The sequence below is a fragment of the Garra rufa genome, chromosome 11 (genome assembly GCF_049309525.1).
Source record: "Garra rufa chromosome 11, GarRuf1.0, whole genome shotgun sequence".
NCBI lineage: Eukaryota > Metazoa > Chordata > Actinopteri > Cypriniformes > Cyprinidae > Garra > Garra rufa.
In genome coordinates, this window is record NC_133371.1 from 40,382,543 (window position 1) to 40,401,769 (window position 19,227).

Sequence of the window (19,227 nt, forward strand, 5' to 3'; positions counted from 1 at the left end):
AGTACAAAAACTGTGCAAATCTGAAATAGTTTTATATTTTTATTTAAAATAACCATTTTCTATTTGATTATATTTTAAAATGTAATTTATTCCTGTGATTTCAAAGATGAATTTTTAGAATCATTACTCCAGTCCCATGATCCTTTAGAAATCATTCTAATATGCTGATTTGCTGCTAAAAAAAAAGCCATTTAATATTATTATTATTATTATTATGTTAAAAACAGAGTAGATTTTTTTCAGGTTTCTTTGATGAATAGAAAGTTCAGAAGAACAGCATTGATCTGAAATAGAAATCTTTTGTAATATTATAAATGTCTTTTATATCCATTTTAATCAATTTAAAGCATCCTTGCTAAATAAAAGTATACATTTCTATAATTTCCTTCCCAAAAAAAAAATCTATACATACTTTAAGTTGAATGGTATAGTGTATAATGTTAAAAAAGCTTTTTTATTTCAGATAAATGCTGATCTTTGGATCTTTCTATCCATCAAAGAATCCTGAAAAAATGTACTGTAATGTAACTGTTTTAAATATTGATAATAATAATAATAAAAATGTTTCTTGAACAGCAAATCAGAATATTCAGAATGATTTCTGAAGGATCATGTGACACTGAAGACTGAGTAATGATGCTGAAATTTCAGATTTGATCACAGGAATAAATTCCATTTTAAAATATATTCAAATAAAAAGCATGTTTTTTAAATAGTAAAAATATTTCAAAATATTACTGCTTTTGCTATATTTTGGATCAAATAAATGCAGGCTCGGTGAGCAGTTTAAAACACATTAAAAATCGTACTGTTCAAAAACTTTTGACTGGTAGTGTATGTCCTAAAGCTATAAAAAAGTGAGCTAAATATGTCAAAAGCTGACTAAACAATGTCCAAAAGTTTATTTCTAATATAAACAGTAGAACCTCCTGTAAGTGTATAATTATAATTATCTAAACTTAAGAGCAAGTGAAGTTTTCATAGGCAACACAAACACATGTTGGTATGACTTTGTGTGAGTTTTGTACTTCAAGGCCATTTCTTTGTACTTTAGGGACAATTCTTATAAAGCATGCTCAAGTGTTTGCTAAATCTGTCACGAAGTAGGTAAATGCGAGCGTGTGTGTGCTCTGGTACGAGTGCTCAGCGATGATAGCGAGTGTTAAGGACTCTCTGTGGATGTTTAGCTCAGGCTCAGAGGAGATGTTAGAGTGGATCGATTCCCAGAAAGAGACTCTGAGAGAGGATGTATCAGCCCGAGGAGAGAGGCATTACTGGATAGACAAAGGAAAATCTACGAGGGCAATGATGGAAGAAGAGATGTGTGAAATAGTGTCAAAACGATGAGGAGAGCAGGAGGAGGTGAAAGAGGAACAGTCGACCACCTGATGTGGAACAGAAGGGTCAATTCACAGCTACGGATAATAAGACGGCTTCGCTCGCTTTGTGGGGACCAAATGTCCAACTGAAGACAATAAAACTGAAGAACCTACAGTTTGGCCTCCTACATAATGCTCTCATGAGCGAATGTCTCGTTCTCTGTCAATTGCAAATCTATATGCATATTTCTATGCAAATGTGTGTTTGTGTGAGTTTATGGGTGTTTCTATTCATACTTTAAAGGGAAATTAGTGTATAAAACTTTTATGTAATGTAAAAGATATCTCCTACTGAAATATGTAGTAGAAAACCCAGGAAAGATATACATTTATTTTTAAAAATCCACATTGTTTTATACATATTTTGGACTATGGGGGGTGCCATTATTTCGATGATGTGAAATGGTTGCACTCAGTGAGCTACTGGCGCTGCCTGTTGCTATTTTTACTGATATGATGACCACAGCTGTTAAAAGAGCTTACAGATGGTGATGGATATAAGTGTAGGCATAAACCAAATGCCATCCCATCTATTCCCCCACAAGGAGTCTAAACGCCCCCGGATATTGAGTGAAATCTGTGCTGAGAAACTCCTTCAGTGTCTGCGGCGTCATGACAAGCGTCTGCATGTTTACATCCTGCCTGTATGGCATTTAGCATTTCTTGTCTCTGCTGTATGTAAACTCTTTTCAGTAGCTGTGGTCTACTAAAAGCCTCAAAGGCATCAGGGCTAAAGTGGAGAGAACAAAGACTCTGGTCTTTAGGAAGTTCACAGCATCTTTCCATTTTTTTCTCCTCTTCTTATCGCTAAGAAAGCAGGGAAGACATTTTCATTTTCATTTACATCGCTTCTCTGGTTGCCCTTCGACTGAAAATTACAACCAAACACCATGCAATGTGGCATCATGTCAGCATTGTATGGCAGTAAAAATAGCAACAAGGAAGTGCCAGTAGCTCACAGAGTGCAACCATTTCACGTCATTGAAATAATGCTGCTCCCATAGTCCAAAATATGTATACAACAATGTGAATTTTTTGAAATTGTAAATCTTTCATGGGTTTTTACTACATATTTTAGTAAGAGACATCATGTATGTTACATAATTAAGCTATACAAGTCCTAATACCCAGGGTTCCCTTTAAAATATGAATGGAAACAAACATAAACTCACACAAACACAAATCTTTCTTATACAGTTGAGGTCAAAAGTTTACATCCCCCTTTCAGAGTCTGCAAAATGTTAATTATTTTACTAAAATAAAATGGATCATGCAAAATGCATGTTTTTCACATAAAAGACCCAGGGGTGAAAACTTTTGAACGGAATGAAGATGTGTATATTTTTCTTACTTTGCCTTAATATAATTTTTTTCATTTAGTACTGCCCTACAAAAGATACTTACATGTTTCCTGGAAGACAAAATAATGTGCATGGTTTTTCCTTCTGGAGCATCAGTGAGCATTTGATCCTTCTGTAATAGTTGCATATGAGTCCCTCAGTTGTCCTCAGTGTGAAAAGATGGATCTCAAAATCATACAGTCATTGTTGGAAAGGGTTCAAATACACAAAAATGCTGAAAAACCAAAGAATTTGTGGGACCTGGAGGATCTTTCTGAAGAACAGCAGGCAGTTTAACTGTTCAGGTCAAACAAGGGACTCATGAACAACTATCACTAAACAAAAAAACACAGCTGTGGATCATTTAGGTTACAACACAGTATTAAGAATCAAGGGGATGTAAACTTTTAAACTGTTTTTTTTTTATATAAATTCAACTTTAATTTTTTCTTGTGGACTTGTAAAATATTTATGTGGAATACCTTATTCAGGTCACTACTAAATAAACTGTAACATGCATTTTGTATGATTCCTCAGTAGAACCTATAAGTGGTTACTGTATATTTTAAACATATTCAGGATGTTGTAAATAGTTGCCAGGGCATTTTGTGTGATTGATAGCATGTTATATAATTGTTAGGGTGTTCTGTATTATGAGCATTTAATACTTTTTGCTGAACAGCAATTATTTAAGTCATGTATTGCTTTAATGTAGGCTGCTGTATTATTTTGGAATCACTAATTTAATGCTGACCCACCCCTGAGTATTTCATTAGAAAAACACACTGTGGTTGACCTTTGATGGCCTTGTTCTGTCTAAGCAGACAGTTCATGGTCAAAATGAGCTGTAAAGTGAATCAGACTTCATGGCGACTTTATTGCATCTGTCTCTTTGAGTCTGGTCTAATAGTGATGTCCAGTATGTTCTTATAAAGTTTCACCACTAGAGGTCACATGTTGCTCTATTGTCCAGCAGACATTTAGTCCATTGAAACATCACATTCAGTAGAGTTTGCACTTCCACACTACTGTTTCTCCAGACCGCTGCAGCTCTGATGACTTTTGATTTATTGTTTTACATTAGTGTATATAGCACATTATTTTTCAGTTCTGAATGTTTGTGTCCTTTAAATGGATCGATAGCGCACAAGAGCATATCACAGATAGAGAGCAAAAGACAGAGAGAAAGAAGGAAAAAAACTGTGATGTGAAAGCTCAATCATCGTTCTGTTAATTCACTCTGCAGTCGAAATTACATATTGATTTTTGCATAGAGCCGTAGCATTAAACACACGCAGCGCTCCGCTCTGTCTCCTGAATGACAGACCGTGTTCTGAATATCATACTACTGACATATTGCTGTTTTTGCACGATGTACTATATAGAATGCTTGGAATGAGATAATGCATCCTACAATGCAAAATACTTGACATGACCTTCTGTGAATGTACCAGATGCAGTTTGTTTCTTGACTCATTATAAATATCAAAACATATGTGACCCTGGACCACAAAACCAGTCATAAGGTTAAATTTTACAAAACTGAGATATATACATCATATGAAAGCTCAATAAATAAGCTTTCTATTGATGTATGGTTTGTTAGGATAGGACCATATTTGGCCGAGATACATCTATTTGAAAATCTGGAATCTGAGGATGCAAAAAAATCAAAATACTGAGAAAATCACCTTTAAAGTTGTCCAAATTAAGTTCTTAACAATGCATATTACTAATCAAAAATTACATTTTGATATATTTATAGTAGGAATTTTACAAAAAAATCTTCATGGAACATGATCTTTACTTAATTTCCTAATAATTTTTGGCATAAAAGAAAAATCAATAATTTTGACCCATACAATGTATTTTTGGCTATTGCTACGAATGTACCCCAGCGACTTAAGACTGGTTTTGTGGTCCAGGGTCACATATATATACGATGTTTAACGTTATATATAAGTCTCTTCTGCTCACCAAGCCTGCATTTATTTAATCCAAAGTACAACAAAAACATTTTTACTATTTAAAATAATTGATTATAAATAGCAATAATAATTTTGATTTTAAAGCAGAATTTTTAGCATCATTACTCCAGTCACATGATCCTTCAGAAATCATTCTAATATTCTGATTTGCTGCTCAAAAATGTATTATTATTATGTTGAAAAAGCAGCTGAGTAGAATTTCTTTTGATTAATTGAAAGTTCAGAAGAACAAGATTTATCTAAAATAGAAATCTTTTGTAACAATTTAAATGTCTTTATCATCACTTTTGCTCAATTTAAAGCATCCTTGCTAAATAAAAGTATTAATTTTTATAATTTCTTAAAAAATATATATATGTATATACTTATACTGACTACAAGCTTTTAAATGGTATAGTTTATAATGTTGCAAAAGCTTTTTAATTCAGATAAATGCTGATCTTACGATCTTTCTATTCATCAAGGAATCCTGGATAAAAAATGTAAAATACTCAACTGTTTTAAATATTGATAATAATAATTAAAAATGTTTCTTGAACGGCAAATCAGCATATTAGAATGATTTCTGAAGGATCATGTAATACTGAAGACTGGAGAAATGATGCTGAAAAAAAATTGATCATAGGAATAAATTAGATTTTAAAATATATTCAGATTAAAAAAAAATTAAATAGTAAAAATATTTTAAAATTTGACTGTCTTGCTGTACTTTGGATCAAATAAATGCAGGCTTGGTGAGCAGAAGAGACTTTAAACATTAGAAAATCTTACTGTTCAAAAGTTTGTAATATTAAAACTGAATTTTAGCAGCTGTTACTCTGGTCTTCAGTGTCACATGATCCTTCAGAAATTATTTTAATATGTTGATTTAGAGCTTAATAAACATTTCTTATTATAATCAGTGTTAAAAACAGCTGTGCTGCTCATTATTCTGGTGGAAATAATTAGTTTTCATGATTCTCTGATCAAAAAAGAAAGTTAAAAAGAACAGCATTTATTTAAAATCTTTTGTGATATTATGTACATTATAAACATTGTTTTATTTTATTTTATTGTTTTAGATTTTATGTAGAATTGCATTAATTTTTAAATTTTAAATTCTACCTTTTGTATTTAATGTTATCTGTTATGCACCAAGGGTCTGCACCATTTCAGTTCTCTGTATGTCCTGTACATGTGGCAGAATTGACAATAAATCTGACTTTGACTTTGTCTTTACTGTCACTTTTGATCAATTTAATGCATCCTTGCTACTATTATTTTCTTTAGGAAAATCAAACACAAGCAATGTTCATGTCCCCACACATTTAAACGGTATCTGTAAAAAAGTTATATAACCGATTATCTGTCTGCCTTTGTGTGTTTGAGAGCGTGACAGACAGGAAGTACACTAGAAGTGTAATTAAATATCAGCATGCAGATTCCACGGAAGGTGTGTTAGTGGGCCAGGAGACGCTGTGATGTTTACTCACTACTGTTAGGAAACTAGGACACCAATCCCAGCTGAGTCATGTCTGTGTGGTACAGCTCCTAAATGTGTGTGCGGACTGTCAAAACTGTCTACAGAGAAAGAGAGAGAGAGGGATGATAGCCAGATGCTGTGCTGACCTTCTAAACACTCTGTCTCAGATGCCCATAGAGAAACATTGCCATTAGAGCAGCTCTATGCTCGCATCTCTCTCACTGTCTCTCTCTCTGTTTTTCTCTCTGATAGCAGACCTACATATGAGCTGGTAAGCTAATTGGTCCCAGTGGAACATCAGTTTTGTCATTTCTGTTGTTGTGAAAGCGACACGCGTGCACGCAAACACACTCATCTCGTTCCAAAACTTTCTAGGGCGCATTTTCGTGGACATGCAGTGTACGCGTTTTACTAGCGACGAATTATCACGACGCTTGTAATCTCTCTGTTTGTCTCTCTCCAGGATAGCTGCGCAAGAGTGTTGCTGTTCAGAGGGGCGAATAAGGAGATTAAGAACTACAACAGCCAAACTGCCTTCCAGGTGAGAGCGCAAGACCTCTGGCTTCCTGGAGATCAAACACCGTGGAGGAGTCAATGGAGCTGGGTCTTATTTAAACCCATGCTGTCGTTCACAGCCCACAGAGCCAAACTGTATTTAACTTAAGGCCAAGAGCAGTTTCAGGGCTGCGTCTCGAGAATTCACACTGGGCTTCTAATGCCGTGAAGACATCTACCTAGATCACATTTCTAGGCACTTCTGACAAAATGGCTGGGCACAGTAGGCAGCCAAATGATGAGGTACAAATTTAGGTTAGCACTTTTGAAACTACCTCAGGGAACATTTTGATTTAAGATGGCGGACAGTGTCGAGGGAAATACGGAGTGTCAATATAAACATATTTTAATCGATGAAACAATGAAAAGGTGATGAAATAAGATGGTACATAAATGTAAAATGTAAAATTTGATAAATGTGACCCTGGATCACAAAACCTGTCATAAGGGTCCATTTTTGAAAATTGAGATTTATATATAATTTGAAAGCTGAATAAATAAGCTTAGGACAATAGGACAATATTTGGCCGAGATACAACTATTTGAAAATCTGGAACCTAATCTAAATAATGGGTAAAATCGCTTTTAAAGTTATCCAAATAAAGTTCTTAGCAATGCAGATTACTTATCTTTACAGTAGGAAATTTACTAAATATCTCAGGGAACATGATCTTTACTTAATATCCTAATGATTTTTGGCATAAAAGAAAAATCGATAATTTGATACGTACATTAGTCAAGTCAAGTCAAGTCACCTTTATTTATATAGCGCCTTTTACAATACAGATTGTGTCAAAGCAACTGCACAGTATTTAAACAGCACCATAGTGTGTAAGTAACGCATTATGGTAACAATCAATTTTCAGTTAAAGGCAGTTCATCAATGAATTAAGTGATATCATCATCAGTTCAGTTCAAATAGTATACGATATCGCTGGAAAATGTCCCCAACTAAGCAAGCCAGAGGCGACAGCGGCAAGGAACCAAAACTCCATTAGTACTATAGATATTTCATATATACATTATATAAACAGTGGTACTATAGATATTTCAAAGAATAGTTTGGCTATGGTACAATTTAAAAAAAAAAATGATAAGAAACCATGTTTACATCATGCCAGTGTCTAAATCCATATTTACAGGTGCGTTCAAAAGTATAGAGTCAATAAGATTAAAAAAACTCTATTTAAAATACTTTTATGCACACCAAGGCTGCATCTATGTGATTGGAGTTACAGTGAAAACTGAAAAAACATGAAATATTATTACAGTTTCAAATAATTGTTTTTTTTTTATTATTGTAATACATTTAAAAATGTAATTTATTCCTGTGATGACAAAGCTGAATTTTTTGCATCATTACTCCAGTCTTCTCTGTCACAAGATCCTTCTGAAATCATCCTAATATGCTGATTTGCTGCTTAAGAAACTTTTATATTACTATTATTAATGTTAAAAACAGTTGTGCTGTTTGAAAGCCTTTGTGGAAACTACCATACATCATTTTTTTAAAGATCATTTTATGAATACAGAGTTCAAAAGAATAGAATTTATTTAAAACAGAAATCTTTTGTACCATTATAAATGTCTTTACTGTCACTTTTGATCAACTCAATGCATCCTTGCTAAATAAAATAATTAATTTCTTAAGGGGAGACACTGCAGGCACCTATTAAGTTTGAGATTTTGGGCTTTTTTGTTTTTCAGATTAGTGGAAAAACATCTTTTATAGCACTTTATCTATTTGTGTCAATAGATTTCAATTACAATGTATATTTTTTAAAGGCTGTTTTCTCAAAATGAGTTTTTTCTTCTACACTGAGCCATAAATCACCACTTTAGTAGCACTTACACACACCAAACTTTACATTTTTATTCCCTGTCTATATCCTGAAGGTTTTTACAGAGGGATTTCTTCGTATATGATTTGCTTGATTTCATACATTTTATTCCTTCTGTAAAAACTTTTGACTTTTGAAACTGACTTCATCCAGTTTTTAGATTTTAGTACTAGAAATGTATGCAAATTAGTGCATATTTCATTAAATAATGCCTCATTTGCATATTTAGACCTAACATTTTAGAAAACTTGTAATACAAAAAATGTTTGCAATTATCAATGTAATCTATCAATTGGGTAAGAAAGGTGATAACTATTAGTTATTTTTTTACCCTATTCACCTGCAGTGTCTCGCCTTAAAAAAAAAAAAAAAAAATCAGACACACTCCAACTTTTAAAAGATGTTACTGCCAAATTATTTTATGTAAGAGTTAAAAACTGTAAAATGCTCAAATTCAGCAATCTGTTTAGTTCACACTGCCCCTACAAACACCATATTCCATTAGCTGTTGGGTTTTGCTGAATCTGTGTAACAACCATTAGTTAGCATTTGTTGGGTCAGAGTGAGCAGCATGTTAACATGACATGTCAAATGATTCACCTGTGCCCTTTTGGTCCAAATGTATGATGTGACCTAACATGCTAACAGCATATTGGAATTGGTGTTTGTCTGCTTCCGTTCCATGGTGCTCGCTGCCTGAACTCGCAGTACAATTGATGTTGACACAGATTTTCTGCTCAGATCAAAGTTAATTTGTTAGTACAAGGGGAGGGGGAACCCGACTTGGTGCGGCTTCATAAACCAACACGGAAACCATTAGACAGCTGCTTTGATTCAGCTTTTAGTGAGGAAAAGTTAATTAGCCCTTGCATTCATAAGAGAGAGAGAGAGAGCATCTTATTAGACAGAATCACATTATTTGTGACCTGTTTGTTCTTCATACATGAACTTAAGTTTTTTATATAATAGTGTTCCATGTAAATTTGAGGGCAATAGGCATACTATGGTACTATTTTGTAGGGCTGGGTATGGACACAGATTTCACTAATCTGTTTAAATCTGATTTGCAAGTTTTTACATCAATCTAATTGGATATCGATTTGTTTGGATATATCAGGTACAGTACAAGTCAGTTCTTCTTATATTTTGATATAATGTTTATCAGTGAAATAAAAACATTGTATACGAATATTTAAATTGAACAATTGAATTTAATGATTTTTTATATGAACATTTAATAATATAATTGTTTCAATTTTACTCCAATTTGTTGTTGAAATATAAACATTTAAACAATGGCTGTCATCATTTCTTTTCATGACAGATGTATCCAAACTTTCAATAAAAGGCACATCACTAGGAATAAAATAAATATGTAATACAGTTGAGGTCAAAAGTTTACATACACCTTGCAGAATCTGCAAAATGTTAATTATTTCACCAAAATATAAGGGATCATGCAATATGCATGTTGTTTTTTATTTAGTACTTACCTGAATAAGATATTTCATATAAAAGATGTTTAAATATAGTCCACATGAGAAAGAAATAGTTACATTAATTAAAAAAATGACCCTGTTCAAAAGTTTACATATGCTTGATTCTTAATACTGTGTTGTTAACTAAATGATCCACAGCTATGTTTTTTTGTTTAGTAATAGTTGTTCATGAGTCCCTGTTTGTCCTGAACAGTTAAACTGCCCGCTGTTCCTCAGAAAAATCCTTCAGTCCCACAAATTCTGTGTTTTTTTTGGCATTTTTGTGTATTTGAACCCTTTCCAACAATGAATGTATGATTTTGAAATCCATATTTTCACACTGAGGACAACTGAGGGACTCATATGCAACTATTACAGAAGGTTCAAACACTCACTGATGTTTTAGAAGGAAACACAATGCATTAAGAGCTGGAGGGTGAAAACATTTGGAATTTGAAAATCAGGGTAAATTTAACTTTTTTTGCCTTCTGGGAAACATGTATGTCTTCTGTAGCTTCTGAAGGGCAGTACTAAATTAAAAAAATATATATATTTAGGCAAAATAAGAAAAAATTACACATTCTGTTTAAAAGTTTTCACCCCCCAGCTTTTAATGCATAATTTTTCCATCTGGAGCATCAGTGAATGAACCTTCTGTAATAGTTGCATATGAGTCCCTCAGTTGTCCTCAGTGTTAAAAGATGGATCTCAAAATCATCCTTGAAAATCAATCATTGTGTGAAAGGGTTCAAATACACAAAAATGCTGGAAAAAAAACAAACAAAAAATCTTCTTTGTCTTTAGGACAAACAAGAAACTCATGAACAACTATCACAAAAAAGCATCTGTGGATCATTCAGGTAACAACACAGTATTAAGAATCATGTGTATGTAAACTTTTGAATGGGTCATTTTTATAAATTCAACTATTTTTTCTCTGGACTATGTAAATGTCTTTTATGCGAAACAGGTCATGACTAAATAAAAATAGCATGCATTTTGTATGATTCCTCTTATTTTGCTAAAATAATAAACATTTTGCATATTCCACAAGGTATGTAAACTTTTGACCTCAATTGTATTTAGCAGTTATTTATTTAGCAAACCACAGAGCTACATGGGAAATTAAGGCTTTTCCTCACGTTAAGCTGTTTAGTTGACGACTTTCCGCGACTGAAACACTGATTGCACAATTTCATGAGACATGATTTGTAAGTTTTACTGTATCTTTCAACATACCTTATGATGTTCATTCATATTTACTAATTGGTGTAACTGGTAACGTTAGTAAAGCGGAAAAGATGATCGGATGGCGCGTGCTTCGCGTTGCAGCCTGCCGGTTGAATTGAGGCGATTACAGCGGTCTGTCACGCCACATTAAAGAGCGCCAAAACGGTATTTATTGTTTGAATTTCGTGACAAAACTGACATTTGGATGGGAGGTGCTCTACAAATAATGTTTAGTGATGTTTAGTTGACGTATTAACAGAACTAGCCTAAATAGACTAAACTATCGATCTTGGGATTTAAGAATTGATATCGTTTTATCAAGACCAAGATTAAAAAAATTCTCAATATTGTCAACCCAGCCCTAGTGCTTTGTTTGTACTGTAGTATGCTTAACTGTTACAACCCTGTTGCTTAGCCATATTAGAGATAACTTAATTGGATGTAAACAACAGCATTGACTGCACGGATAACCCAGCTAACAATTTTTGGTTCCCAGAACGTTCCTGGAACGTTCCCTATTGGTTAGCCAGGAAAGTTTTCTTAACGTAAATAGAACGTTCCCTTTATATTAGGGGAACGTTCTGGGAACGTTTCTTACCACTGAATTAACGATGATGTGCTTCCCTCTTTTGGTCAGTAAACGAAAACGTCTCGGTTAACATCATGTTCTCTTCAATTAGACGTGTCAAATCTCCCTAAAATAACAATAATTACTCTCGTAAATATATTAATTATAAGTAAATTACCCATTAAAGAGATCAGTCAACGAATGTTAGTCAGTTAGTAAAATGAAACGACCGTTATTTTAAATTACGTGAGCGCGCAGCTTTATGTTGAAGACAGGAGAAAGCGCGTGCTGGAGAAGCGCGTGCAGAACAGAGGCCTGCAGTAAAGAAATAAACCCAGTGTTTATGATATGATTTTCAGACGCTTAACCATGGCTTATTTTAGCTATAAAATTATATTATTAATAATGCGATTTGACCACTTTGATGTCTACACTTTATTAAAAGCTTTTTTCGGACATGAGATTCTGCAAAAAATAGTTTGTGTATGATAAAAAATATATATATACATTTCTAAAAATAACCTGCAGGGAACGTTCTGGGAACGTTCTCTCTAAAAATAAAACTTCAAAATAACCTACAGGGAACGTTCTGGGAACGTTCTTTATAGGTAAAAAGAGAACGTTCTCATTTGGTTCTCAAAAAAATAACCAAATGGGAACCATATGGGAACGTTAGGGGCACGTTCTGTGTTTGCTGGGAATGTACTATTAAATTAGTTTTTCTGCTAATTTATGCTGTCTAAACCATGGAAAAAACATGTGGAAGCTGTTAATTCATATACAGATTGACTTAGTAAGCAGGAAAGAGCACACAATTTGATGAACTAAAGTAAATACGTGTAAGTACAAGTAGTACAATTAAGATATTAGCCTAATATTTGACTGGAAATGATAAGAACAAACAAATGATGTCAAGATTCTTGCATTGAAAATCCTTGTTCAGTTTGGCCAACAACAAATGCCTTTTTTCTTTTTCTTGGCAGTTTTTTGTACTCTTCTCCTTGATTTGTTATAGCTTTTAGCAGTCTAGTACTCCAAATGTTCTGGTCTAGCTGATTAATGCAGCTCAAAACATCACAATAATTTATCATTTTTAGCAGCAATAATCAGCAAAACATGTGAGTTTCGTTCGATTCATTGGCATTGTTTGCATTCAGTGCAACAAAATGGCAGATTGATTCTTCATATAGCTTCATATATTCTGACAATCAGCTATACAATCAGTATGTTCATTTATCTATTTATTTGTAGACAGGATAATGTACAATCAGTCAGAATGATTTTGTAGTAATGACTGACAATTGTCTCTACATTATTGGTTATAAATTGCTGGCTTAGGTTTTTAAGTGACACAACACCGTTATGAATTGCATGCAGTGTTATTAATCTGTAGTTGGGACGCCCAGGGATGCTTGGCAGAAAAATAACCCATTTTTCTTTCTCTCTATAGGTGGCTATTATAGCTGGAAACTTTGACCTGGCAGAAATTATAAAGACTCACAAAGCATCAGATGTTGGTAAGTGGCTTGTATACCGTACTTCCACCATCATTAGCTGCTATCGAATTTGCAAGCAAGCGCAAACAATCCCCTGTATTAATGAATCCTTACCAACATAGCTGAGCGGCCAGGAAACATGAAAATGAGAGTGCCCCCTTGTGTGTTTCCTTGCAGCGTTCGGGTGAATGAGAGTCATCACTCTGTTCGCAGAGGCTAGCTCATTCCACGCGCTAGTTCTGGTGGGGAATAGCAGCCATGTGTCGCACTGCTGTAATGGATCGTACCCATTAGTGTGGAGTACTATTGTCATGGCGACAGAGTAGGGTTAATCCCCAAGGCTCAGCAGGTGTTGGGAGTTTGATTTGAGCCAATGGGAGTGTAGCCACAGGCTCCGGGATCTCATCAGAACGGTGTGTGACCTCGATGAAGGATGGGACGTACACTCTCACACACACACACACACACACACACACACACACACACACACACACCGATTCAGAACCAGGCTTAAAACACCGTTTACAGGACGGGAGCTAAAGCCTCTCAGAACGTGTCCATTCTTTGTCTCTCTCTCCTCTCATTTCCTTCCTGTCAGTCACTGAGAGAGAGGAAAAGAGTGAGTGAGCGTGTCCTGAGTGGGTTGGACAGTTGGCCTTTTCACTCTGGATGGATGGACGGAAGAGTAGAGGAGTTAAACAAGCAGACGGCTTGACTACACAGAGCAGTATTTACACTGCTTAAACAAGCGGCCCATCTTAAGTAGCCCTAAGATGTTTTCTCAAGGCCAAACTATTGAGGGAGGAGTGATTTGAATATAAGAATAGTAATATATATGATAATTTTTGGTGTTGTCAGTTTGACATTTTAATTTAGTAATATTAATCATAGTCAAATGCAATAAAAAAATGAATAACATTGAGCTGCACTGGTTAAAAATTGCTTGTTTACTAGTTAATTTTGTTTAAATTTAATTTATATTTTCTGTATTATGTTTCAGAAACATTTCTTAAATATATATTAAAGATTTCTTAATATATTTAAGGTATAGTAATGTAAGTCATAATCAGATGCTTTAGAAAAGTCTTGTTTACCAGTAAATTACATTTTTTGTACTTAAAATTAAATAAAAATGAAATAAAATGGTGTAGATTTAAATATTTAGAAAACAAGGGGAAAAAATATATATATACATATATATATATATATATATATATATATATATATATATATATATATATATATATCAAGCCTGCATTCATTTAATTAAATGTACAGAAAATATTAAATATTTTTACTATTTAAAATAACTGTTTTCTATTCGATGTGATCGTTCACAAATCATTCTAATATGCTGATTTGCTGTTTAAGAATTTTTTTTAGTATTAATATTATAAACATTTAAATCAGTTGAGTAAATTTTTTCAAGATTCTTTGATGAATAGAATAGAATAGAATTTTTTTGAAAGAAATTATTTTTAATACTTTTATTAAATTGATAAACACATTTATAATGTTACAAAAGATTTTTATTTCAGATAAATGCTGTTCTTCTGAACTTTCTATTTATTAAAGAAACCTGAAAAAAAATTATACTCAGCTATTTTCAACATAATAATAATAATAAATGTCTTTTGAGCAGCGAATCAGAATATTAGAATGATTTCTGAAGGATCATGGGACTGGAGTAATGATGCGAAAAAATCAGCTTTGAAATCACAGGAATAAATTGCATTTTAAAATATATTCAAATAGAAATGCTTCCAATGTTTTTTTTGTTTTTGTTAATATGGTACAAATACAGTCTTGAAATATGAAATGCATCACTTAATGTTCAATGTAACATCACTTGAAGCAAAACCAATTGAGAAACTTGCTTCTAGGATGTATTGAGTGGCGTGTTCTTGTTCTCACGCCCTGCTCTGATTGGCACAGAGCTGTTCATATCAGATCAGGTGACAGGTGGATGTTCAGTACAGCGGTTTGATCAATACTTAATTTACATTAGAGATTAGAGAGAATCAGCTATGAGACTGACAGCAAACCATATGTCAGGATGACAGCGCTGTGCACTCTTTTATCCTGCTTGTCTCTGTTTCGCTCTCTCTCGTTGTATTAAGTAAGGCTGTCATTGAGCCATATGAACTCTTTTGACCCTGTTATACACAGCACTGTGCATTTTTAACTGCATATTAGCTTTTAAAACAGCATCAGTAGAGATTTTCACCTGCGTCTTGGAGAGGTGAGATATTGCCATCTAGTGTTGATGCTCTGTACTAATTGCTTTCCTTGAAAGGAACAAAAAACACCCTCATATCTTGGTTATTGGTAAACAGAAGAGTTTGTTGTTTAATTTTTTGTTTTTTACCCAAAAAGCGTCCCAAGCAAACGACCGCTGTGCTAGCGGTCAGGACAGGAGGAAGTGTGTTTAGGTGATGAATTATAGATGAGGTGCTTTGTAATTCGAGTACGTCTTTTGTTTACCTCTTTGAATGCCTGATGAGGTTCCTGTACCCTTCATTTACAAATTATGCTAATCGTACCTGACAGTTTGTCACGTACGGCCCCCTCTTGTTCGATGTGCCCTTTTGTTGACACCTGCTCTTCCTGTTTCCAGTGCCTTTCAGGGAAACGCCTTCCTACACAAATCGCCGGCGCGTGATTGGAGGCGACACGCTGACATCATCACGCTCGCTGCCTCGCTCCGCCTCTGACAACAATCTGAACAATGTGGCTGACACAGGCCACGCCCACTCGCCCGTGCCATCTCTGAGAAGCCTGCCCCCTCTGGCGCACACCGGGATCGACGCGGCGGCCGACGGCAGCCTGCAGAGCACGGGCAGCTCGCTTTCCTCGCACTCCCGCTCGCCCTCACTTCAGCGCGTCAGCGAGGAGCCCGGCACCCACGCAGTACGCCGTCACACGCCCCTCACGCACTCCCACAGCCGAGGACGCCTCAGGTGAGCATCGCACATCTACACCTGTGGAACTCTGACGAAAGTTTTAGAGATTTCCACCCTGTGGTTTGTAAAAATTGCCTGTTCAGTGGGTGTTTGATTATTAACTAATTTTGCTAGCTTGATTAAACAAAATCATATTAAATCCTTGACGGTGCCATAGAATGCATTGATACAATATTTAAAATTGTTCTCTGATATCTACATAGAAGGTATATGGCATAGGAAAGGGCAAAGAATCTCCAGAAACATTTTTACAGGTCCATTTACAAACCCTAGGATTTGTCCCTAGAATGAAATGCTCTGTTATTGCCTTATTTGGAAGGTTCGTGAATATTAATGATGAGTTCTGCTCTGATTGGCTGTTTCACAGAGCTGCTCATCTCAATAGCTGACACATGGAGGAAAATATATATTTAATTACGGAGCTCTAGCCGCTTTTAATATGCAGTTTGTTGAAACTGCCGTTTTGAATGCACGATTTTACTCTCACTATTGTGATCGCATGTGCTCTGTGTAACGTTATACTAGGGCTGTTCAATTAATCGAAATTTGGTTTCGATTTCGATTTCTCCTTCAAACGATCATGAAAATGCAGTAATCGAAATGAGACGATTATTGTGCCCCATTCCGCCCCCTTTCCACTGGTGCGCTTTCGCTCCTCCATAAAAGCCTAATTTCATATGCAAATCAGCTAAATCATGTAACGTGACTTTCATAAAACGGGACGTGCTTGATTTATTAATGTTTCTTCGATGTTGTGTTTTTAATAGCGCATAAGAAAACTTGCGCTGTTCTGTGAATGCGCTCAGAGACGGAGCAGAACACGGACATTTAAAGGTATCTTTTAGCTCAGGGTGTGCCTAAACGCTCAAATACACGCAACAACATTTCAAAATGAGCTTTATCATGGCAGTGGGTGGGTGTTTCTCTTCATCAGTCCAAAACAAGTCCAATAAGGCGTATCCATCCATACACATGCATTGTTAATTTCGTTAATGAAAAATATTCGTCATCATTTTCATCAACGACATTTTTTCACAGACGAAAATGAGCCGATAACAAAATAAAAAGTCTTTTTGAATGACGAAAACCATGATGAAAATCTATTGACATTTTCGTCAACGAATAAAAACGAGACAAAAATGTTAGGGTCAGTCAGAACGAATCGATGTGCACATTTGAACTGTAACGCTCTAATCACATACACTTGCTGCATGTCATACTACTAATAAGAAAGGACACCAACAAATTGGCAAAAATACAGGCAAAAGAAGCTACACTACCAGTCAAAAGTTTTTAAACGATAAAATTTTGAATGTTTTTCTGTGTGTGTCTTCTGCTCACCTAGCCTGCATTTATATCCAAAGTGCAGTAAAAACAGTACAATTTTGAAATATTTTTTACTATTTAAAATTCTGTTTGAATATAATTTATTCCTGTGATTTCAAAGCTGATTTTTTAGCATCATTACTCCAGTCACATGATCCTTCAGAAATTATTCTGATTTGCTGCTCATAAAAATCATAATGCTTTTTATTTCAGATAAATGCTGATCTTTGAATCTTTCCATTCATTAAAAATCTGCTCAGCAGTTTTAAATGTTGATGATATTAATAATAATAATAATAATGTTTGTTGAACAGCAAATCAGCATATTAGAATGATTTCTGAAATTGTTTTCATGACTGTAGCAATAGTGCTAAAAATTCAGCTTTGAAATCACAGGAATAAATTACATTTTAAAATATATTCAGGTAGAAAACAGTTATTTTATATAGTAAATATATATTTAAAAATTGTTCAGTTTTTGCTGTGCTTTGAGTGAAATAAATTCTGGCTTGGTGAGCAGAAGAGACTTCAACCATTTAAAAAACTTGACTGGTATTGTACATGTGTTAGAGTGTAGTTGATTTTTCCATGTTTATATCCATCCCCACCAAATCAGCACAGAAGACTCTGCATGGTCTCTCTGCGCTTGTGAATATTCATTCATCGAGTAACGGCACTGTCAATTAATTAATGATTAATTGTAGCTCAACATATCGGTCATCCATCGGCTGCCGCAAGAGGGGTCAAACAATGACAAAGTGTGACTCTATTCCTAAAGTATTCACTTGCAAAAGTTCAGTGGTACCATGACTATTGAAGGAGTGATTTGAAAATACAAATAATATTTATATATGTGAACCTGGACCACAAAACCAGTCATAAGGTTAAATTTTACAAAACTGAGATGTATGCAGCATTTGAAAGTTCAATAAATAAGCTTTCTATTGATGTATGGTTTGTTAGGATAGGACAATATTTGAAGATCTGGAATCTGAGGGTGCAAAAAAATCAAAATACTGAGAAAATCACCTTTAAAGTTGTCCAAATTAGGTTCTTAACAATGCATATTACTAATCAAAAATTACATTTTGATATATTTATAGTAGGAATTTTGCAAAAAATCTTCATGGAACATGATCTTTACTCAATTTCCTAATGATTTTTGGCATAAAAGAAAAATCAATAATTTTGACCCATGCAATGTATTGTTGGCTATTGCTACAAATATACCCCAGCGACTTAAGACTGGTTTTGTGGTCCAGGGTCACATATATGGCACAGAAAATGGTCACATAGTTATTAAATTGGTTGTTTTTCTTGTATATGTGATCCTGGAACACAAAACCGTCATAAGGGTCAACTTCTTAAAATAATAAATAAGATTTCAATTGATGTATTGTTTGTTAGGATAGGACAATATTTGGCCGAGATGCATCTATTTGAAAGTCTTGAATATTTGGGTGTAAAAAAATCTAAATATTGAGAAAATCGCCTTTAAAGTTGTCCAAATTAAGTTCTTAGCAGTGCATACTACTAATCAAAAATTCCGTTTTATATATATACAATAGTAAATTGACTAAATATTTTCAAGGAACATGATC

General features: G+C 34.3%; 1 protein-coding gene across 1 annotated transcript in view; it reads left to right on the plus strand.

The window, feature by feature from the left end:
• Positions 1 to 19,227, plus strand: part of shank3a (SH3 and multiple ankyrin repeat domains 3a) — a 287,571-nt gene that overhangs the window by 134,514 nt on the left and 133,830 nt on the right. The window contains exons 8-10 of the mRNA XM_073851121.1: positions 6,633 to 6,710; positions 13,292 to 13,358; positions 15,955 to 16,297. Coding sequence (XP_073707222.1) covers positions 6,633 to 6,710; positions 13,292 to 13,358; positions 15,955 to 16,297 — 488 coding nt within the window. The remainder of the gene's footprint in view (positions 1 to 6,632; positions 6,711 to 13,291; positions 13,359 to 15,954; positions 16,298 to 19,227) is intronic.